Below are 23,897 nucleotides of genomic sequence, written 5' to 3' on the forward strand. Positions count from 1 at the left end.
AGCATCCTCAGGCACGGAACCTCTGCTGGGAGCATCCTGGCTGACCCCCACTCTATCCAGGGAGCAACCGAAGAGCCTTAGGGCCTCTTCCAGGACCATCTCCTCGGACACTGCAAGGTCGCCTGCAGTGTCCCCAAGGGCTTCGTTGTTGGTGGCAGCGCAGGGGCTGGTGTGGACATCGCTGCCCGGGGGTGCCCCCACAGGGGTGGCCGTGCTGGCGATGTTGATCTGTGACAGCTGCCCCTTGATGTGCTGGTAGCCAGGGATGGACACTGGCAGCTCCAGAGGGTCTGGGGCCACCCCACTCCTCTGGTTTTTGTAGGGTGTGAGGTATCGTGGTTGGCCCTGGGGGGCCCCGCAGCCCCCGGGACCCCACAGGGCAGCACCCGGCAGAGAAGCGGCGCCTTGGCCAAGCGTGGGGGTGGCCAGTGGAGGCAGGTCGGTGGTTGTCCACTGGATGCGGAAGACCCGGGGGTCAAAGAGGCAGCCACATGGAGCCCTCTGCAGACCTGTGTGGGTGAGGGGGAGCTGTGCTGGGCCGGGGGAACTGTCCAGCGGCACCCGCCGAGCCGGCCCCGATGGCCGACATCCCCCAGCTCTGGGCCAGGGGTGTGGGGAGCTTGGGGCCGGAGTGATCCCCACGGGGTGAGCCGCTGTGCCGGTGGGACAGGGTTGCAAATCGGGGAGGAGACTGGCATCTAGGAGGTGAAAGGGGAGAGGTGGCCCCAAATATTTGGGGAATTCTCTGCAGATGGGCTTTACTGGGCACGCGCCGCCCGGGCGAGGGCAAGGATGCTCACCGGGGCTTGCTGAACCCCCATGCGAAAAGTGCCGGGGGAACGGGTGTGATGGGGATGGCGAAGGGGCCAGAGCAGACTGGGGTGCCATACCTGCTGGTGGTGCCTGGGGTGCCCGGGCTGCAGGGAAGGGCTGCTCCCGTGCGGGCAGGCGGCATAGGTTGGCTGAGCCTGAGAGAATGAGACAGGAGCGATGGCCGGCGGTCACCTCTGCTCTTGTCCTCCAAGAGCATCCCTGGGCTGCAGGGGTTGGGGTCGGTCCCTACCTCAAGGGTAGAAAGTTTTGGGGAGCACGAATGGCTGGAAAAGCTGGGGCGCCAGGGGGCCCCAGGGCCCAGGCAGTGGGAGCTGCGTTGGTGGCCGCGCCATGGTCCCTTCTGGCTGTTAGCTGCCAAGGACTCTTTGGCGTCTCCCCGGAAGGAATGCGGGGGCTCCCTGTGTTCCGCCCCACCCCCAAGAGCCTCCCCAGCTCCTCCTGGGGAGGGAAAGAGTTAAGGGAGGCTGGGGTGGCCCCGGGGCCTACAGGCGGCTCTCGGGGTCTGCGGGTGCAAATGCTCTTGGCTTTCAACAGTATTTTTCCGGTGGGGGAAGAACAACAAGTTGATTCAGCCGAGCCGAGTGGGCACCAAGCTGCAGCCGCAGCCTCCTTGCGCCAGATGGCAAATGCGTTTGTGACCGTTGCCCGCGCTTCTGTTCACTGCGTTGACCGGAGCGAGGCAGAAATAGGAAAAAGGACCTCGAGGGCATGAAGGAAGGTCATGCAGTGTTGCTCGGTGGCACGCTTTCCCCCAGCCCTCGCTCCAGTAGTGCTGTCAGGTCTTTCAGTCTCCTGCTGGGAAAAGCAGCAGCTCTGGATCCCCCTGGGAGGGGGTGGCCCTTTCCCTGGGTGCGTGACACCCCGGAGGAGACGGTACCCGCTGCCGCGTGCTCCCAGAAAAGGACTGGATTCTGCCCAACGTCCGGTGTCGGGGCGCTGGGGCTGTTTGCGCTCTACGGGATCCCAGGGATGGGGTTAGTACATCCCCTCCTCGTGCTTGGAGGATTCGGCGCTAGCAAGGACACCCCAAGGGTACCAAGGACACAGGCCTCTCGCTCCCGCTGTGTGAACAGTGTGTGGCCTGGGGGAGTCGGGACAACTGCCGTGAACCGGAGGCCAAAGATCTCTCCTGGCCTGTGTCCTGGTAATCAAAGAGATTGCGCTCTGTTCATGAGGCACCTCTGGCTGCAAGATTGTGCAATGCCATGTGCTGCGTAACTTGTGGCAGGGACCGATGCTGGGGGCATGAAGGCAAGCGCGCTTCTAAAAGCATAAAACTCCATTTCATTTCAGAGCGCAGCTGAGCCACCCCGCTCCTCAAGACTCTGCCATCTGCACCGCTGTGGCTGGGACCGGGCAGTGCTGCACATCCCAAAGGCTACCAAGTCACACCCGTGTCCCTGCTGCTTTGCCGGGAGCTTCTGCGATGCGAGCGATGTTCTGGGGGCTGATCTCTTGGACTACAGCTACCCCGTCCCTGACCGGCAGCTGGCCAGGAGGGTTGTGTCCAGGGTGGAATTCCACCTCTCTGACAAGAACCTGGCCAAGGATGCTTTCCTCCTGAAACATGTCCAGAAGAACAAGATGGGCTTCGTCAGCATCAAACTGCTGACGTCCTTGAAGAAGGTAGGCAGCGCGTTGCGTTGGCCAGCCGAGGTGGGAAGTGGCCTCCATGTGGAAGACGCCTGGATGTCTGGGTGTCTGGGTGTGCTCTGGCTGTCTGCCATGGCCAAAACACTCCTGTGTTATCAACAGCTTTCTAGCTACCAGTACAGAGCACAGCACTACGAGGGCTGCTGTGGGGTAAAGGAACTCCAACTCAGCCAGATCCAATACAGAAGGAAAGTGGAGAAACAACAGAGGGAGCAGCCCAGGGACACAGAGCCCCAGGTCTCGTCTGGCCGCTCCTGTGACCATATGGTGTATTCAAAATCAAATACCTGAAGAGCTCCCTTAGATGCAGTTTACAGCCAGGGGACAAGAAGGTGGCAGTTCTGCATTTTGCAGCTCCCAGGCTGATGGCAGAGCCAAAGCAAAAAAAACAAACCCAAAACCAAACCAACCAAGAGAGGTAAAACTGGAGCGCAGGGAGCAAATGCTTTTCTTTCACCTTAGGCCAACTGCTTGGACGCTCTCTATGCTGCCCTGCCGCAGAGGGCATCCCTCTCGTACCAGTAAGAGACATAAGAGTGAATTAAAGCCAGGACCCCAAACCAGACCAAAAACCCGGTTGTGATCAAGAAGAAAGTGGAGAATGCATCAAATATAACAGAAAATTATTTTGGACATTCCCAGTTTACATTTGAAAAAAAGAGGAAAAAAAAAGAGGAGGAATTAGGTATTAAAAGAAGAGCACTGAATGATAAAGCCATAGCAGTCCCTCTACCACTACAAACCCACACCCCCACACGCACGTACGCACACAGACTTAACACCACCAAACTCCCCTTGACTGTGACGTTCCCCTCAGCTTGCTGGTCTAGAGATACTGAATGCCTGAAGCACACCAAGGATAACTGAAAACATCTGCATGGCTTTAATGGGAATCCTCCAACTGAAACAAAGCGCCTTCTCCCTCTGTCTGCGTTGGCACATCCCCGAGTCACGCTCTCACTCCTCTCCTTCAAAGTCAAGATTCCTAAACGTGAAAAGCGGGAGTGGGGAAAGGCGAAGGGAAGAGAAAAAGAGGGAGAGCATCATCAGTGGAAGACCTGCCAGCTGCTGCTGATTCAGCCCTGTTTGGGGGACCACCCCAGCAGAGAGGAGTTGGTTTGCATGCCACAGTCCTCACTGCCTGTTCCCAGGGACAGGCCATTTGCTCAGCCTTGCCGGCCAAAGCGTGGGAAAAGCGTAGGTGTGCGCCGTCGCTTGCTGAGGAGCACGGTCACGATCACGTGCAATCCTTTACCTTTTTCCTCCCTGGATTCAAAGGGTTTCTGTCTTCAAAGTGAGAGCCTTCCATATGGTCGTTTGTGACATTTCATCCAGGATAACAATCTCAGAAGGATCAGTCCTGCAATAAATATTTTACATAGCAATCCGTGATTATGGGAACTGATGCCACCAAGGGCATTAGCATCAGCAAGAGGAACAGCGGAGCCCCGAGAATCAAAGCTCTGCATAACCGTGGGAGGTTTTGCTGGATGAGGAGTTTTGGGAGGCAAGCCGGGGAGCTGCAGAGCAACAGCTCTGTGCAAAGGCTCTTGCTGGGGCTTAGCCCCGGTCCGGGTTCCTAAGCCACTGCTGGTACAGATCACGCCTGCAACTCCTCATGTGTTAAGTATGAGGATCTCCAGCTACCGTAAAAGCACTGATGAGGCAAGGTTTGGGGGTCAAACGCGAGTGCTGCAGCCACTCTGCTTGCGGTCAGAGCCTTGCAATCACCTCCTGCAGCCCTGCCCCCAAATTTGATTTTCCCACCAAGCTGCCTGCTGGTTTCTGTGGGATGCCCCACAAAGAGGCAAGTGGAGAAAACTCTGCCAAACACCTTCAAGCTAATCTTGCCAGGGGTCGTGGCGCTTGGTGGGGCTTTACCCGTCACTGCTTTGCTTTGGGATATCCACGTCACTGGTCTTCCCCACGTTCAGCTGAACTGAACTTGCAGTAGCAGCAGCTTCCATGGCCCTCCTGGACTCCTGATGTAAAAAAGGGACAAATCACGTTCTCTGTCTTTGATCAAAGTGGAGATAAGCTGAATGCCCAGCACAAACTTAGCAGTCTGCCCTCCGCTTCTGCCCCTTGGCAGCTATAGGTATTAGTGCAGCAGGGGAGAAACCGTTCACTCCAAAGATTTCGGGGCAGGGGGACTGTGTGTTCAAAACATGATTATGAGCAAGTCTTGCCAGCAGCAGCAGCCGCAGCAGCATCTAATAATAATCATCATAATGATAATGACCTTTGTGAAAAACGACTCGTTTTAAAAATTACACCTGTATTCAAGCGTTCAGCTCACTGCTACTTGAGGAAACAAAGGTTACAAAAGTTACAGGCTATTGGGATCTATTTCGATTGAGTGCTGATCTTCCCCCAACATTTCCAGACAAGCTGTAAGAGAAACAGGCAATCTCACAGACACACGGAGATGTCCAGCCCCGAGGACACAGCAAGCCTTACCTCTTCTTCTTCTCCAGCTTCATTTCTGGCATCGTCCAACTTCTTCTTCCTTTCTGGCATAAGGTCATCCAGAAAGCTGAGCTCTCGCTTTGAGAAGCAGAAATCCATCGCTTTCCGGACAAATACGAGAGCCAAAACCTTCATGAATAAGAGGGAAGATGCGGTGAGCTCAGAGACGATGCCACCTCTCACAACAACGCTGCAAACACCCCGCTGCCGAGCGGTGGCAGCTCTTACCATCATGGGAAAGATGATGGCGGCACGGGACACCTTGATGGTCCAGAGCAGGACGAGGCAGGTCAGCTGGATCGCCGTGAAGAAATGCACCTTTCGCAAGGGCACGTGCCGCAGTCAGATGAAATCCGGCTGGTGTTTCGCCGGCATCCAAAACAGCTTCAAGCGATCAAAGAACTGCGAAATAAAAGGGAAAGGTTGCCACCTTGGGACTGCGGCAAGTTGCTGGCCCTCTCGAGACGTGGAGGCACTTTGCAGCATCTCGCTTGCCGTCAGAACTCCTGGATCCCACCGCATTCCTCCTGGGAGCAGCACCCATTTTCCCTTCGCTCCATCTAGCAACCGGCTTGCCCCTGAGAGCTGCCCAAACGGCAACTCTTCCATGCCATTCCATTATTAGCATTTCTCGGCCCACTGAATCCCCCCATGAGGATTTCCACCAGTGGTAGAAACTGCCTTCCCTTTGCACCAAATTCCCCCGCTTTTCACGTAACCAAACACTGACCTGCCCTAAACCCTGCAACAGAGAGCGCTGAACTTGCCTGGTCCTCCCAGCCCTATCTACCTCCTGTGCCTCCACCAATCTCTTTCTTACACAAAAGAGTTTCATTGCTTGCTCTGTGAGAAGTTTTTCCCATGCCACTGCTTTTTTCCCTGCTGCTACAGAGACAAAATACCAGGGAGCCGACATGCTGCACGCTGTAAAAGAGTCCGTACCTGAATTCCTCTGAGCGACGACACACCCATGTAGAGAAAGACGCCATAAAGCACAGGCATTGGTATAAACTGGGGGGGGGAAGAAAAAGAAAAGAAAGAATGCAATCGTTTCTTTTTCTGTATTGCATTTTCAGTATTACCACCCTCTTCCACAGGCACTGCCTAAAATTGCTTGAAGCTTTCCAGCTTCCATTCAGGCTTAGAGATGGGTCAGATATTAACCATTTTTTTGCCATTTTGTGCGCACGAGTGAGCTAAGGCTCTGCTTTAGGCTGAACTTGGGAGTTATCTCTCCTCAGAATAATCCTATTTTCCAGAAAGGTTGGAGGAAAATAGGCGATTTCACCCGTGCTACCCTATGCCGCATTCTCTGGCGGTAGAAGAAACACTTCTGCCTATTCTTGGGGCAACAGGCAAAGGCCACAGGCCTCCTTTTAGCCTAGAGACGAGATTACTTTGTGGGAGGAACGTGCAAGGAAGCCCACAGGGATGACCTCAGTGTGTTTAGCTCCTGGGAACGGCTGCTCCGCGGCATTTGGGGAGCAAATTGCAGCCACTAAAGGGCTGCCTGTTTGAAACAGAGCAGATGTGCTGGTCTGAATATGCTCAACTGTAACCCATAAACATGGGTGGGCCTGAAAGACACCCAAAAATTCAAGCAGTTGCGTTGCTCGCTCGCCTCGAGCACACGAAACGGGGGCCTGAAGGGCTGCAAAGCCTAACCGAGGCTGGTTCCCACCGTTGGTCAAGCCCCAAGGGTTGGGACCACCTCCTCCTCCTCCGCTCCACAACTAACTACTCAGGCCTGCAGAGAGGGGACTGTTTTTCTGTAACCTCCAACAAGCTCACGGTTGTTGGGTGGTTTGCATTTTCCTCTCACCTTTAACACAGAAGTGAAGAAGACAGAGCAGCCCATGAGCACAAAGATCAGCAAGCCAGTGACTCTCTGCTCTCGTATCCCCAGCAACTTGGGTTGTTCTCCTGGAGCTGAGCAGTCAGACTCTACTTTGAGGCTATTCACGTGGGTGATGGACAGGACGGTCGCAGCCACAAACCAGGGCAGCCCCATCACAGAGCACACCCCGAGCATCACGGCCACCACAAAAAGGTCCAGGTGGTACCCGCATCCTTTCTGCAGGCAGGAAAACAAGAAACAGAGCATCCCATAGCACAAGAGCAAGGATAACGTCGCAAGTCAGACTCAAACCCTGCTCGAGCACAAGTCAACTTCTTCAGAATTCAAAACAAGAAATGGAAACAAGCAAGGGTGTATGCAGGCTTTGCACAAGCACCTGGCATGAAAATCTGGCAGGAGTTCAGACACAAGGGATACGCAGAGCTTGTGCGATACATACTTCTCCAAAAAAAAAACCAACCCACAACCCAAAAGCACCAAACCATTTTTTCCACTCACAAAGAAAATTCTACCACTTGCGAGGAAGGTGTGACTCTGAGTTATCCCTGGCAGCGCATCAAAACAATTCATTCCCCGCACCTGCTGCTGCTGCCATTTTAAAACAAAAACGCAGTTCTCTATTGCTCCAAGATTAATTTGCTCCTCCAAAAGGTTGCTCATCTATACTGCCCTGTCACTTGCTCCCTGCATCATCGTTAATCCAGGAGAGCATCCTGCCACGCAGCCTGACCTTGTCCCAAACCAATGCCTTCAGAAAGCATCGGGAATAAGAGCTTCCCCCCAGACCTGCAGCCCAGAAGGGGCTGGAGTCATCTCTCGCAGGCCCTTACCTTCAGCTTGTGCTCCTTCCTGTTCACAATAACGGCACTGATCTGCTGGTCCATGAATATCAAGATGGTGCAGAGCAGAGCTGGGACGAGCGCAGCCAACACCGTCCACCAAGGGTTGGGTCCTATGGGGTTGATGAACCACCCGCGGTCGTCTCTGGTAGGCTGCAACAAAGCCCACACATCAGCATTGTCTCCCAGCCCAGGCACTCCACTGGCTTTCATTTTCCCCTCCCTCCTTGTGTCAGAGCACCTCCCAGCCCTGGCTTCATGTCCCCCTCTCCCGGGGGCTTCAGCAGTGCCAGTCTCCTCCTTGCAAGCAGCTCTAGATACTTCCCCTGTAGGTATCTAGTTTTGGGGCCATCTTCTCATTTCCAGGAGGAAGCAAGGCACTTGGAGGTGGAAGAGGAGATGGTCACACCACCAGCATCTCCTCCAGACTCAGCCCTGCCCTGCCCCGGCATCACCTTGTGGCACCCCCACGTGCCAAAACACCCCGTTACCTTGAACGCATGGGGGACCTGGAGCTTCGGCAATGGGATCCCAACCACAAAGTCAAGGAGCACCATGATGACGATGGTGAGGAAAACAGCAAAGTCGCTCACTGTGGACCGTACCTGGGGCGAGAAACCAGAGGTGAGAGGGGCATGGCAAACAGGGCCGTAAGGTGAGATGCAAGAGTTGCAGACATCCACAACATTAAGGCTGCTTAACCAAATCCCACCACCCCTCTGAGCACATGCAGCCTGATCCCTTGCTTAGATACTGCTGCTGTGTTTGTCCCTGTGAGATCTGGGGTCAGACAATAAAAAAAAGCTTAACTAGGCCAACAAGGGTTGGTTTAAGTCAAAATCTAAAAATAATAATAATAATAATATTAAAAATAAGAAAACACATGTCTGCCACTACAGCTACACTCACAGCTACAATGGCAACAAGGCACTGAGGCATCCTTTAGTCCTCAAAAGGAAGCTCCTCATTCGAATCTACTTTCCACTCGAGCACATAATGCGCAGAAGGTAGGGGAAAAAAAACAAACCGAAACCCCCAACCCCCAAAACTTTGGGAAACCTGACTTCCTACTACCTGAGGAGAAGAAAAAAAATAAAAAAAAATCAAACCCCAAAAATCTTCAATCTGGGGCAGGTCACGAGGCAGGTGGGAAACGCTACGATGATTTTGCACTCATGGAAATGAGTGTGGGACATCCAAGCTCTTGGAGAGCTTGGCCTGCAAGGCCAACGTTTCCCAGCTTGACCAAGGCAGGGCAAATACTGCTTAGTGCTCCAGGAAAGCCATTTTGGGAAACGAGTGCGGAGATGGACACTGGCCACCTCCTTCTACTTACTCTAGTTGGAAAGTAGCGGCTGGTTTTAAACTTCTTCAAGAAGCTTGACAGGGCAAAGGTGGCGAAGAAGAGGATGCAGCACCAGAAGAATACATCAGGGGTGTAGGGGCCGTCGCGTCCACAGGCAGGTCCTTGAAACTCCCCACGCAAATACTGACATTCCTGGAGAAACAGAGCATCAGGACACAAAGGCAGTGCACGTGCGGCAGGGAAACCTCGCATAGCTAGGGGGTTTTGAGGATCTTGGTCCAAGATCCACGACCCTGTAACTGCTCCTGCCAATGGAGATTTATATTTAATGAGCAGCAGCAGCTGAACAAGTGACACATCGAACTACACAGCGGAGAAATGAGATGTGAGGAGACACCATACGCTAGTAACACATTACAAGAAACACTCATCCAGGTGACACTCTTCCATCAGTTGCTTGCATTCATAGCACTGTGTTTCCTTAACTGCATCTGGCTTCAGTCCTCACATCTTCCCGCAAAAAACAACATGCCAGGCTCTCCCAACCCTGTGAAGAAAACCTCATCAGCTTTCCTAACTAAAAAGTAATTCTTTTAAAAATTATTTTTAAACCTGAAAAGGACTAGGATTCACAGGACTAGCATCATTACATTCACTTCACAGTCCTCCTCAAAATGGGAGAACAAAAGATAATTGACATGACAAACGCCACAGTTACAGACGTTCCTTCCTGGGGGTGCAGTTCGCACACCTAGGAGCTCATGCATGCACGAATGGGTGACGCCAGGCAGCAGCCTTCTTACGTGCCTCTGACCTCAGGAAGAAACAGATAACATGAATACTTTTACTCCATTTGCATCCTGAGGACCAGAGATGAAGCCCAAGATTTGCCTAGATGACACAGTCAGTTCCTTTAAGGGATGAAATTGTTCGTTTGAGTTTGGCTTCAAGGACTCCCACAGCTGGCGATTAACTAAGAGGTATGCTACAGCGAGGAGCCCGACACACAGACTGCAGGACAACTCATCACGCCAGGCCTCTGAGCTTGCAGTTCTCCGCAGGGCCCGGTGCTGCCTGAGCAGGTGGATGGACTTCCCAGTTCCAGAAATACAAGCTCGTGAATCAAACCCTCCTCAAGCACGCAGGCAAAACTGGCTGCGCTTTAGCGAAGCAAACCAACAACGAGGCTTCCTTTGTTTGGGTGCCTCCTGTCTGACGATGCTCTGGGCTACTTTCTCTTCCTGGCAGCAACAGGAATAAGTTGCTCTCATACCTACCAGCTTCTGACAGAGAAAGAGGATGATCTCGTTCTTGCCTGCTAGGACCAGGGGTGGCAATAACGCAGTCTGCCGAGACTGGAAGGGGATGCCTTGGAGGCGGAAACACGCGGGTGTTCATTACTCCTGGGCACTCGGAATCACGGGAGGAGATGATGCCGAAGGGCCTGATCCGATTCACAAACTGACGCACCTTAGGACTGAAGAGGCTTCTCCTTCCACTAACTTACTTTTCTCTGCAACAACAGCCTCAGGAGAGTAACTTCTCCGTAACCCTTTACACTACAGCAACTACAATACTTAATCCTAATGTACCTTACAAGAAAACTACTGCGGTCTTCTCTACTAGAGGGCCAACGCTGCTGCGCCTGTAAGGAGCGCTTTACATTTTATTAACCTTTTGAAACAACGCACTAGCTTTCCTTGCAATCGCATTACGTGGGCTTCCTGGGACTTTATATATGCACGTTCGTTTTTTCTGGCTAAATCAGATTTGGAACGCAGGGGTGGCCATCTGAAAACACTGCAAAACATTCTTTTTACATACATCAGTTCTCTGGTGAAGGCAACAACTGAGGAGGATCTTCAGCTAATGTAAAACTGCGAAGCTCAGAGGAGTCGTACTCCAGCTAAAGATCTGCGCACTACTAGGCAGGAATGTCAAATTAAGCAATGCCCAACAGATACAAGTCATTGGACCTTTTCTTTTACAAGTAGGAAAGAAAGGGTACGCAGAAAGATAGTGGTCTGTAGAAAATGCATGTAAATCATCAAGATTTCCAAGGATTACTCGAATCGCTTCCTGGAGAGGCCAAAACAAGAAAGGAAGGAAGAATATTAACAAGATAGCCACAATCCCACTGCCAAGTACAGTTTTCAGGCTTGGGAAAAAAAAATAACATTACAGTTTGCAGGAGTCATGGAAGAGCAGGTTGCAGATATTTTGCTTTTCCTCCTCCCCTTCTTCCCCCTGCTCCCTCCCATCACCTTAGAGCACGCTGCCCTAACAGATTCACAGAAACTGAAGTGAACGAATATCTTAACCCTGAATTAACATAGAAGCAATACTATGGAGAGTGGAGGTGTGCTTTTAAATTTAACAAGTTCTACATTTAAGAAGCCTCCTCCTTGCCAGCACAACACATGCAAGTATTGACCTGTTTCAAAAATAAACATATTCCCCTTTTTCGGAATATTGACCCAATTCAGTTACAAAGGAACTGTAATTCAGCCCCAACAAACTCCTGCTTTATAAACAGGAAACTTTTTCTAGGAATACCTTTTGTTGGGAAGTGGCTTGCTGAAAAAGGACATGGGCCTGTGGAAAAGTTGTGCGAGCAGAGTTCTGTGTGAAAGAATGTCAGTTTGAGCAACAAGACTAGGCCTTGGCTGAAAATAGCTGGCTTTACTGATATTGGGAGGAAAACAACAGCTGGTCTCGCTGTTATCAGGAGAAAGACAGGGACGGTGTGACCTTGGCATAACTTCACAAGTAACTTTTGAAGAAGTTCTCATGAGAAAGTTACTGAACACGCGTAGCTGCCAACCACAAGTGGGTGTGTTTTAGTAATGAATAAACATTAGCAATGTACCAATCATATTAGGACTAGTAGGCATAATTATCGCAAACTGTATAAATATGAGCTATCCGTGCAAATAAAGTTGAATCACTTCTATCACTCATATTGGGTCGACTTATGTGCATTCCTCCGCCGCTCCAACAAATGGCGCCCGAACGGGGACCGAAGAAAGGGGAATTGGAGCGACGGACACTGAGAAGCACCGGTAGCAGCGACCGGGGGGCAAAAGATTAACCGAACGCTGATCGTCTTGGTTGGTGTGTTAACTCTCGTGCCTGGACCGTCCAAAAGGGGTTCGCCGTCAGTGAGGGCTACTGGAAAAAGGCTGCAAAGACTTTTTAACCGAGGTGCCTTAATCAAGGTAGCACCCAGGAGTATCAAGAAGCCGGCCGGCAATGGATCAAGAGGTAGCCCTAAAATTATTACAGTGCTTTTTAGAAAAGCGGGGAGTAAACTGCATTAAGCAAATTTCGGGGTTAGTCACGCTGGGTCGCGTTAAGGGATGCTTTAAGAATCCGGATTTATTATTTAAGGAGAGTGAATGGCGTAGATTAGGAGACGTATTATGGGATATGGTAACTGATGATGATAAATCAGCTAAAAAACTAATGAAGCAAGGACAGAAACCTTTCAATTAGTGTGGGTACAGCTTTTGAGCTTAGTACCTGGAATGCTATCGGAACCTCCCTATGGGATGAAATTAGTGACGGGTCTAAAGAAGTTAAAGATCTTGTAACTTTATGGAAATTGATTAAGACAACTCTGTAAGAAATGAAAGCAGATCGTAAAGCGTCGGAACCTCCCTATGGGATGAAATTAGTGACGGGTCTAAAGAAGTTAAAGATCTTGTAACTTTATGGAAATTGATTAAGACAACTCTGTAAGAAATGAAAGCAGATCGTAAAGCGTCTGCGTCTGCTTTTGCTGCTCTCTCTCTCCAACCGCAAGCGAAAGGGAAAAGCGGGGAGAAAAACATAATGCAGCGAGAGAGACTTTTTGGAGCTTGTTCGCCTACTCTCGTGCCCTTGACTTCTGCTCCACTCCCTGGGACTGCCGATATTAATCAGCCATCTGACAGTTCCCAAGCCTCCCTAACCGTACGATTAAAGGAAACCCTACAGAATCAGGGAGTGAGTAAAAATCTGCCTACGAAAAACCAGCCCTCAGATACCACCGTTCAACATGAACAAATTATACCTAGCATACACCCTGATTCAAATAATGCAAACAAGGACTTGGCTACTCTAATAATAGAACAAAAAGAGACAATGTTAGAATTGTTAAAGGAAATGGGGAAAAGAGACGGGGAAACCAACCGCACCCGTGACAGACGCGGAGCCGCCTGTAATAGCCGCTGCAGAAGAAAGGCAGAGACATTGGAGGGGTGTAATAACAGATGCCATTATAGAAGGGACTATGCTCTAAGCATTCCCAGTTATTGCATCAAATGGACAGAAAAAATGGGAGGTGTTTGACTGGAAGGTCATTGAGAAATTAAGGAATGCTGTGAGTCAGTACGGAATCAAATCTGCGTTAACTCACCAAATACTGCAATTCATTTTTTCTGCTGATACGCTGATACCTCAAGATATTAAACAGCTAGCACAGTTGATTTTGACACCCGCCCGAATGTTAGTGTTTTTCTGGCAGTGGGAGAAGCTCTGTGATAGGGAACAAGCAACATCACGACAACAAACAGATCCCCTATGGGGAGTAACCATGCAGATGCCGATGGGTGCTGGACCCTTCGCATCAGGGAACGCTCAGTTACAATGTGTCACTGAGGTTCATCATCTATCACAGATCTTGGCGTATCAAGCTTTTCTTACCGTACCAGACAATATGTACAGCCATGCTTTTACCCAGGTGAAACAGGAGAATACAATTTATGACCACCCTGACATGAACGAGGGCATGAAAGAAAACATGTTCAAAATACTCGCTTTTGAAAATGCTACTGAAAAGACACGCAAAGCATTGTGTAATTTGCCGAAAAATGCAGACATCGTTGATATGATACAATACACGGATCGATCAGTGGACTCACAGAAAGTAGCCTATGCTGCCACAGCTCTCCAAGGAGCTACAAAGAAACACAAGGCCAGTAAGACACCCTTGGTCAAGTGTTCTAACTGTGGCAAATGTGGACACATTAGGAGCAAATGTACAGGTACTGTTAACAGTAAGTGCTGCAACAAGTGTAAGAAAGATAACCATACCACCAAGAATACAGGAAGAAGGGAAACTTTACACCAACTGCGAAGGCCCCTCGCGCGGCGACACAAATGCAAGGGGCTTGAGCTGCCAGCCCTCAGGCAGCCTCGCAACCACCAGATCCGCCACCGCAGGAAGCTCCAGAGTGGATGTGGAAACCGCAGTCAACATAAAGGGACCATTGGGGTTTGGACTTAGTGCATTTTTAATGGGGCAATCTTCAACAGCTCTAGAAGGAATTCTGGTGCTCCCAGGGCTTATTGATGCAGATTATTGTGGGACTGTGAAAATTATGATTCATGTTTTAATCCCTCCTGTTTCTATTCCTAAAGGTACCAGAATAGCACAATTAGTTCCATTCAGGTCGTGTGTTCCGAACCCAGGTGAAGTACAACGTGGAGATGGTGGATTCGGCTCCCCAGGGAAACCGCAGGTATACTTTGCCGTGGACACAACAAGAGGTAAACCAGAAAAGGTAGTGCAATTGGAAGGGCCCGATGGAGTTGTTGTCAAGAAACCAATGACAATCAATACAGGTGCTGATGTTATGATTATTTCACAATGCATTTGGCCTCCATCATGGCCATCGATCAATCCAAACTTTGGTATTGCAGGGATAGGGGGCACACAAGCCACCTTAGTAAGTCAGCTACCAATTACATTTGTGTTCCCCGATGGTGAACACATTACGACGTGTCCATATGTCATGACTACCCCAACTGAATTGTTTGGCCTCGTAGGCCATGATTTATTGAGCCAAATGAAGGCAATGTTAGTGACGCATCCTTTTTAGGAGCGGTCACTGAGGGGTAGCCGATTCTGAAAATTAACTGGAAAACAGATGAACCTGTTTGGATTGATCAGTAGCTGCTAAATTCTGAAAGGCTACTAAAAATACAAGGGTTAGTTGAGGACCAGTTGAGAGCGGGACAAGTTGTTCCTTCTACTAGTCCATGGAATACATCAATATTTACCATTCCCAAGAAAAGTGGGAAGCGGAGACTGTTACATGATCTCAGAGCTGTGAATGTGGTGATGCACAGTATGGGAGCCCTGCAGCCAGGTTTGCCATCTCCAGTTATGCTTCCAGAAGAATGGGATTTGTTAATTATAAATCTAAAAGATTGCACCCAGATGGCGCTGAACGGTTCGCCTTTTCGGTACCATCGATTAACAAGGCAGAACCCTATAAGAGATACCATTGGGTCGTGTTACCGCAATGAATGCGCAATTCCCCCACGATGCGTCAGGTGTATGTGGCCTGGGCATCAGAGCCTGTAAGAAAGCAGTTACCTCAGTAACTTGCCACAGGATGAGATTTTAACTCAATTGCAGGACATCTTAAGCCATCGCGGAGTAATAATCACTCCTGAAAAGGTGCAAAAGGCAGCACCTTGGAAGTATTTGGGGTGGCACATAAATGCTAGCAATGTTAAACCTCAGAAGGTTCAAATAACATGAGAAATTTCAATGTTACATGATGTCCAGAAGCTTGTGGGAGATATCCAGTGGGTGCGGAATCTTTGCGGTATCACTAATGGCAATATGACCCCTCTGGTAGAACTCTTGGGTATGAGAACACTGTGCAGATGAGAAACGGGAAATGACAGAGCTGACCAATTGGTTGCAGCGCCACGGGAGCCTCCTCCAGGGAATCGTTTTCAACAAAGCACGGCAATCGCATGCGTTCTTGCACCAACCCGCTAGGATGTTAGCAAAGCAATTTGACTTACCACTTACTGATGCCCAAGGTATCGTTAAAGCATGCCCTGATTGTCAAAAGGAAGGGCTCGGCTTGGGCTGTGGGGTTAACCGACGAGGTCTTTTGCCATTGCAGTTGTGGCAAATAGATTTCACCCATGTCATGTGGTTTGGTGCAAAGCGTTCTGTGCATGTGTGTATTGATACCTATCCTGCTGCCATGTGGGCCACGGCACGAACTGGAGAAAAGGCCTTACATATTGAATGACATCTTCACGCTTCTTTTGCAGTACTGGGTGTGCCTCAAGAAATTAAGATGGACAACGGCCCAGCCTATGGTTCTACACGATTTGCTCGATTTTGTAATTTGTGGGGAATTCACCACGGTACCGGTATTCCACATCTTCCCACAGGACAGGCTATTGTCGAATGGGCCAACCAAACCCTAAAAGAACATGCTGCAAAAACAAAAGGGGGGAACCCAGGGCTTACTCCCAGAGGAACGATTGGCCAAAGCCTTATTTGTGCTAAATTATCTTAGATTGACAGGTGATCACAAAGACCCACCAATGGTAGTGCATCATGTTCTTTTACAGGCAGAAAGGACGCAACAAAGTACAGGAATCATGGTAATGTATAAGGACCCAGAATCCAGGAAATGGTGCAGATCAGCAGAAGTAAAACTTACTGGGAGATCCTGGCTAAGTGGGACAAGCCATGGCTTCGCACTGATGCTGGACCCGGAATTGTTCCAATGGCGACTGGCACGGCACCGGCGGGTGCTGGAGCCACTGATCTGACAGATTCTAACTAATAGAGTATTACTAGTGGACACGGAGTCCTTCAGAGAGGTTTTCAGAACAGCGTGCCTTATTGTATATAGAACCTGCTTTAGGTAAAAAGTGTGTAAAGCATAATTTGATTAAACATAGTGTGATTACGGGAAGACAGTGTGGGGTAAAAGTTAGTTAAAGCCAAAATTAGGGGTAAGGTCTATTTCCATTAATAACCTGGGAACGAGGTTGATTGTGTTTCCACAGATACAGGCCCACGATGGACTCCTGTTCGATTTGCATGACCATCATCATCTGGAGCATCATAGATGATGTGGCAATATGAATACTACCTCAGCCAAAAACTAATGTATAGGTCACCTTGGCTAACATAACAGGTCAAGATTCTCTGTGCATCGCAACTGTATCGTAAAGCCCATGAACCAATAGACAAGATGGCTATGACTCGTGCAGCGCGCCTGGCCAGCGAGCGCATGCGTCATAGATTGCAACCGAGGCGGACTTTTGGCACCCGCTGGCCACGTGTGCTAAAACCCGTTCCTCTGCAAATGTATAAATACTGGGATTTTCCAAAGAGCATCGGGCTGGTGTACAGTGAGGCCATCGTTGCCTCTGTGGGGACGCCCACGGAAAGCTGGCACCTACCGATTGCTGGGCTGAGTTCGTGGAGCAAGATGGCACAAGAAGGTATAGATGGTTCATTTTCCTCATGGTCTGGGTCATTAGGGGTAACGGGTTGGCTCAAAGAATTATGGGCATTATTGTAGTTACTGTGATTTTAGCTATTGTAATAGTTTTACCTTGTTCAGCTTATTAAGGAAAATGGCATCCCAAGTTATTAAGCAAGCCTGGATTGCTCAAAAACAAAAAGAGGGAGAAAGATTTAAACGGAGACCTACAGTGGATTCAACCTTGTTGTGGTATTACAAATACAGACTTACAGCCGCTGCTGGATTTATTGTGGGGCAGCGGTACCTTAACTTCTACAAGACAACTAAGTGCACCGGGATGGTAAGCCTTGGCAGCAATTGGACAAAAAAAAAAAAAAAAAAAAAAACCACAACAAAAAAACCCCATCACATCCTCCATGTCTGGCAGATACGTTCCTGATTTACCCGTAAATTTGAAACCTTATGCTGAGATTGATATGGAACACACTGACTGTAGTAAGCAGCATGACAGTGACACCGGTGATTGATCCACATCGGTTAACACCATGGGACAGTAAGAATGTTTGGGTGTCACTAGCTAAAGCTATTAATCAAACCTCTTTTTGTGTGCTTATGTATTTTATTAGGTATAATGTTGTTTTTACTGTGTTTAATTAATTGTGTTCACAGATCTTTGCAAAGGGCAATACAGCAGGTGTTAAAATTTTACCTCAATCTATATACAAACAAATAGATTGGCTGAAGAAACATACACAAAGATCCAGCAAGAAACTAGTTGGTTTGATGGAGTGTTACAATCAATATTCGGCGGGATAACACTATGGGTAATGTCATTGATTAAGGAAGCCTTATGATGGTTGGGTATATTGATATTAATCTGTGTAATAGTTAGAATTCCGTATGGGTGCATGATAAAAGGAGTCTCAAAGCTGACACACCAAGCTCTACTCGCACAAAAAGAAAAAGGGGGAATTGTTGGGAATTGGCTTCATGAAAAAGGACATGGGTCTATAGAAAAGCTGTGCGAGCAGAGTTCTGTGTGAAAGAATGTCAGTTTGAGCAGCAAGACTAGGCCTTGGCCGAAAATAGCTGGCTTTGCTGATATCAGGAGAAAAACAGGGACAGTGTGACCTTGGCATAACTTCATAAGTAACTTTTGAAGAAGTTCCCATGAGAAAGCTACGGAACACGCATAGCTGCAAATCACAAGTGGGTGTGTTTTAGTAATGAATAAACATTAGCAATTTGCCATTGTTGTCCAGGCCCATTGCCTTTTCCAGTCTGGCCCATTTCCAGCTTGGGGGTGCTCTTAGGATTAGTCTGGAGGCAAAGATCACACTGTTGTGCGATCACACTGCCTCACCGTGGCGTATAAATTCCTAGCCACAATTTCTCCTATCAGATGATTATACAGGGCTTCTGTTCCCCAATGTCTTTTCCTATGTTCCTCCCCTATCAAATGCCATAATAAGCAAGAGGGAACGATTAGCTTTCCCTGTGGGGTATGAGCCCACCCCTCTTCATTATATGACCCTTCTAAACCTGTAATGAGCTTTTGATCTTCCTTAGTGTATTCTGGCTTACCTTCTAGGGAAATCCACCTATCAGGAATTAAGGCCCCTTCTGTTTTTACCTGTGTTTTGGCCACTTGTTTTGCCTCTCTGTCCGCCAGCTCGTTCCCTTTTTCCAAATCTGAGCTCGCTTTCTGGTGTGCCTTAATATGCATAATTGCTACTTTCTTAGGGAGCTGGACAGCTTCCAGTAACTTCAGTATTTCTTCTGCGTGTTTGATATTTTTCCCTTGAGAACTCACTAGTCCTCTCTCCTTCCAAATTGCTCCACGTGCGTGTACAACTCCAAAGGCATATTTTGAGTCTGTATAAATGTTCACAACTTTGCCCTGGGCCAATTCCAGGGCGCGGGTTAGAGCAATTATTTCTGCCTTCTGTGCGGAGGTGTTCCTGGGCAAAGCCTCCGATTCTATTACCTCTTGGCTGGCAGTGACGGCGTATCCCGCGTGTCGATTACTGTTTAGGACGTAACTGCTTCCGTCTGTGAAGCGAGTTTCCCCGTTTTCCATGGGGCCGTCTTTCACGTCTGGGCAACTGGCGTACGTTGCTTCGATGGTTTCCAAACGGTCACGATGTACCGGTTCTCCTGTGTTCCTGCTGAGAAAAGAAGCTGGGTTGACAATGTTAGCGACTACAATCTCCACGTCATCCCGCGCTACCAATATAGCTTGATATCTCAGGAATCTTTGTGGAGAGAGCCAGTGTCCGCCTTTTGCTTCCGGTACTGCTGATACTGCGTGAGACACCAGAACAGTCATCTTCTGGCCCAGAGTAAACTTTCGGGCTTCCTGTGTATTTAGTATCACAGCCGCAACCGCCCGCAGGCATCCAGGCCAACCTTTTGCAGTCGTGTCTAACTGCTTAGAGAGGTAGGCAACTGCCCATAGATACGGGCCCAGGTTTTGTGCTAATATTCCCAGAGCAATGCCCTGCTTCTCATGGGAGTAAAGAAGAAACAGCTTACTCGCATCTGGGAGTCCTAAGGCCAGGGCCAACATCAAAGCCTTTTTCGGTAGCTCAAAGGCTCGTTCGGTCTCCTTATTCCACTCAAGGTGTTTCTGCTTAGTGGCTGTCAACGCATACAGTGGTTTAACAAGCAATCCGTAATTATAGATCCACAATCGGCACCACTCTGTCATTCCCAGAAAAGTCCATAACTCTTCTACTGTCTGAGGTCTCCCAGTTTGACATATTGCCTCTTTACAGGCCTGTCCCAAAGGTCTTTGTCCCGCACTAATTTCATAGCCCAAATAATTCACTTTGCCTTGCATTACCTGTGCCTTTTTCTTGGATACCCAGTACCCCTGAAGTCCCAGGAAATTCAACAGACTCGCCGCCCACGTCGTACAATCTTTCTCCGTTTTGGTGGCGATCGGGATATCATCCACATACTGCAACAGCTTCCCCTCCTCAGACGGGGTTTCCCAGGATTCCAAGTCTTTCGCAAACCGATTGCCAAAAATGGTAGGCCTATTCTTAAATCCTTGTGGCAAGGCCGTCCAAGTGAGCTGGGTCTTTCGACCGCTCTTGGGCTTTTCCCATTCAAATGTGAGTAAGTTTTGCCTGGCTTCATGGAGAGGGAGGCAAACGAAAGCATCCTTCAAATCTAAAACACTAAACCAAGTCAATTCAGGTGTTAGTACGGTAAACAGGGTCTATGGGTTCGCCGCTACCGGGTAAAGATCTTCAGTTATCTTATTCACCGCCCATAAGTCTTGGACCACCCAATATGACCCATCGGGCTTCCGAACAGGTAATATAGGGGGATTGAATTCAGACTCACACTCTTTTAATAGTCCCAACCGCAAAAATTTTTCTATCACCGGCCGGATTCCTTCTCTGTCTTTCTTCTTTAGGGGATATTGTTTAATTCTTACCAGCTTTTGGCCTTCCTTGATCCTAACTTCAACAGGTGGAGCACTTTTCGCTCTTCCAGGTGCATCGGGAGCCCATACCCCCGGGTACACTTGCTTTAAGATGTCCTCATTAATGATTCCTTCTAGGGGGAGACTGGTTAAGGTTAGGCTCAATATTTGAATATTTTGCTGATCTTTTACCTCCAGAGTAATTTCTCCCTTCTTGAATACAATTTTTGCTCCCAATGGTTCCAACAAGTCCCTTCCCAAAAGGGCCTTTGGGGAGTTCGGCATATATAAAAATTTATGAATGCCCCACTGTTTTCCTAATTTATATTCTAAAGGTTTACAAAACTATGCCTTTTCACTTTGGCCAGTCGCTCCTTTCACCGTGACATAATCATTCCCCGGGGCATCAAAGCCTGATTCAAAACCGAGTATGTTGCTCCTGTATCTACCAAAAATTCTACCTCTTGTTCTGTTTTCCCTAGCTTAATTATAACCAGTGGATCCGCTAGGGTAGATTCCCCAGGTTCTCGTCAGTCTCCCTTCACAGAGGCTACTGTTCCTCCTGTTTGAGCCCTCTGATGCTCCTTGTTCCCTGGGCATTCCCTCTACCAATGACTGAATTTCTTACACAAAGCGCATTGATCCTTGCCCAGTCGGGGCAAGTCTCGTCTAGGCCCTCTTCCCCTTTCTTCCCGAATAACAGCCATTAATTTCCTTTGTCCTTGCCTATATCCTTCTTCTCTGTTACTAAACACCCTCCGTGCTTTTGTGGTACAGAACAGAGATGTAGCAAGAAAGGAAAAAAAAGAAGGGAGGGAGAACAAAGGGAGAGAGACACAAAGACTGAAAGAAGGACAAAGGGATGGCAGAAGAAAAAAATAGTGATAGGCTACAGGACAGAGATGGAGGAGTTCCAAAAAGACACAGGGAGCATGACAGAACGAGAGTGAGAAACAAGGGACAGAGCAGGACAGCACTGGAGGAAAAAACAACTGTCATTGATAGGCTGTGAGAGAGACATGGAGGAAGAGAGAAAAGAGAAGGGACAGCTAGCTGGAGAGGGGGATACAGTTAGAAAGGATGGAAGAGGGAGGGGAACAGAGAGAAATACAGAAAAGATGGCAAGAGGAAGCAAGGCAGAGGGACAGCAATAGAAGAAACAAGGGACAGGGATCTGGACAGATGAAGAAAAAAGCAGGAGAAAAATACAACATGATACGATGGGACAGAAAGTAACACAGAGCGTCAGATGATAATAATGACAAGAGATAGAGAGAGACTATGAAAAGCACAGGAGGTTGGAGAGAGAGAGAAGACATGAATGAAAAGAGTAGAGAGCACCACAAAGGGTCAGGGAAAGAGAAGGACAACAGAATAAAAAAAACCCTCACATATTACACACATGTTATCCACTCATCAAGCCCATTTCAGAGTTACACAGTACCTCAGCCCCTTTAAGAAAAGTAACACATGCGCCCGAGCCCATTTCGGCGCCGCACCACGCCCGAGCCCATTTCACGGTTCTCTACCTACAGCTCCAATTTCAAAGTTCTGCAATCACTAGAGGAAGGAATGCACCCCCTTTCCATTAACCCAGCAGCAGCTACATTTACCTCAAGGTATCTACAACTCGCCCTTGGATGCCTAATTCCAACAGACACTTTCACTTACTTCAACAGCTAAGTTTACCTATGGGCACTAAACGCCCATGCTTCCCTCTACGCTTCCCTTTGTGATTGCCATTAGTACTGTAATTCCCACAAGGACACATAATTACCTGTCTTTTTTACATTTTATTTTCAGTGCTTCATTTGGTCCATTACTCATTCCACATAGATTCAGCTATGTCAGTATTTCAATCCAATTCTACAATGTACTTTTTCTACAATATATAGAAAAGACTTATGGCCTCACTCGTCAAATATTTGACACTATTAGATTTAGTCCTCTTTTAATCACTATTTTTACAAATACATGTAAACTCCAAAAATTTAGCATTACCTGAAGAAGAAATGCCACTATTTAGTACCTGCAATGCTCTACGGAGTGGTCTTTTCCACATTCCTCGCTCCCATTACATACATCGCTGCACATCCAGAAGTTTTACTCCCTGAGGTGACATTACCGCCATGATCCCTGTTCCCGGGCACCAAACGAGTGACCTCCAATCATCTTGACAGACCGTCCACTTCCACACCTCGACACAAAACCAGAAATTGAAAAATATCATTACATCACAAGCTACAAAGAGCAACCAAATATTTTACAAACCCACCACAGACAAATACAGTTACACTCACGCACTTCACAACCCTGGCCTACTCCATGCTGGCCATCTAGTCCAACTCCCCCCACAAAATCCTCAACTGTCTTCCAAAGACCATCCACCAAACAACATATCTCTCTGTGCTGACTGGCAATTACCAGGTTCCAGGGGAGCGCTCCACAGGAACACCGTTCCCGGGAGCCTTGGAAAAAAAAAAAAAAAAAAAAAACCAAACAAAAAAATCGCCCTGCCTTTGAAAACCCAGGCCCGAGGCAGACCCCAGTCCAAACATTGGCGATCAACATTGCCTCATGGAGCAGCTGGGACCAGGGAAAAGAAAAAATAAATGGGGCAGGGGAGGACACACCAAAAACCAACCCATATCCCAGCTGGGGTTTTTTATTCTAAGTTTGGGGTTTTTTTCCTAATTCCCTGAAAAACATCTCAACTCTACATCCAACCTGAAAGGAAAAAAAAACCAAAAAGGCTTAACCACAGAACCCTACAAGGTTAGAGACATTCACAACACACCACTCGTTCAGATCACATGCACGCCAGCCCTCACTCTCAACTCATCCATCATACCGTCCACAGGCCTCAAGAGGCCGTCACCCCGTCTGCAGCAGCAGGGGCCTCAAAAAAGCACCCTACCTGCAAAAACCCAGGCCCCAGCCCAACCTCCTTCCAACCAACCTCCCCACAAACTGCCCTTCCGTTACACCAACATTTCAACACGCACCATCATCTCCACCATCCGTGCATTTTCAACCCGATAATTAGCTTTCACAGTGCCACGTGTCACAGTCCAACCTCCGTAGCGCCATGTCACCTAAACGCAAGGTTCTTTCAAGCACCTCTCGTGCCCTGTCATCACCTGCAAAAACAACACACAAAGCTTGTCAACAGACACTTCATCCTCGAGAGAGAAGTCCTCCACCACTCCCCTACCCTGCTTCCCACCTATTCCAAAAATAACACATCCTCACAGCCAGTGTCCTC

At 48.7% G+C, this 23,897-nt stretch overlaps 1 protein-coding gene across 2 annotated transcripts; it reads right to left on the reverse strand.

The window, feature by feature from the left end:
• Positions 1–877: 877 nt before the first annotated feature.
• Positions 878–6,948, reverse strand: LOC126037318 (electroneutral sodium bicarbonate exchanger 1-like). Of its 2 annotated transcripts, none has more exons than XM_049797637.1 (7): positions 6,779–6,948; positions 5,899–5,967; positions 5,185–5,358; positions 4,948–5,085; positions 4,369–4,469; positions 3,743–3,847; positions 878–968 (listed from the first exon to the last, which is right to left on the reverse strand). In XM_049797637.1, the coding sequence occupies exons 3-6, from the start codon at positions 5,188–5,190 to the stop codon at positions 3,760–3,762; spliced, it is 333 nt and encodes a 110-aa protein (XP_049653594.1). In that variant the 5' UTR covers positions 5,191–5,358; positions 5,899–5,967; positions 6,779–6,948; the 3' UTR covers positions 878–968; positions 3,743–3,759. The 2 variants fall into 2 exon arrangements, 1 of the variants encoding a protein (XP_049653594.1); XR_007505608.1 differs by lacking the exon at positions 878–968 and adding an exon at positions 2,992–3,472.
• Positions 6,949–23,897: the final 16,949 nt, after the last annotated feature.

This window comes from Accipiter gentilis, unplaced genomic scaffold (genome assembly GCF_929443795.1).
Source record: "Accipiter gentilis unplaced genomic scaffold, bAccGen1.1, whole genome shotgun sequence".
In the NCBI taxonomy this organism is placed as follows: domain Eukaryota; kingdom Metazoa; phylum Chordata; class Aves; order Accipitriformes; family Accipitridae; genus Astur; species Astur gentilis.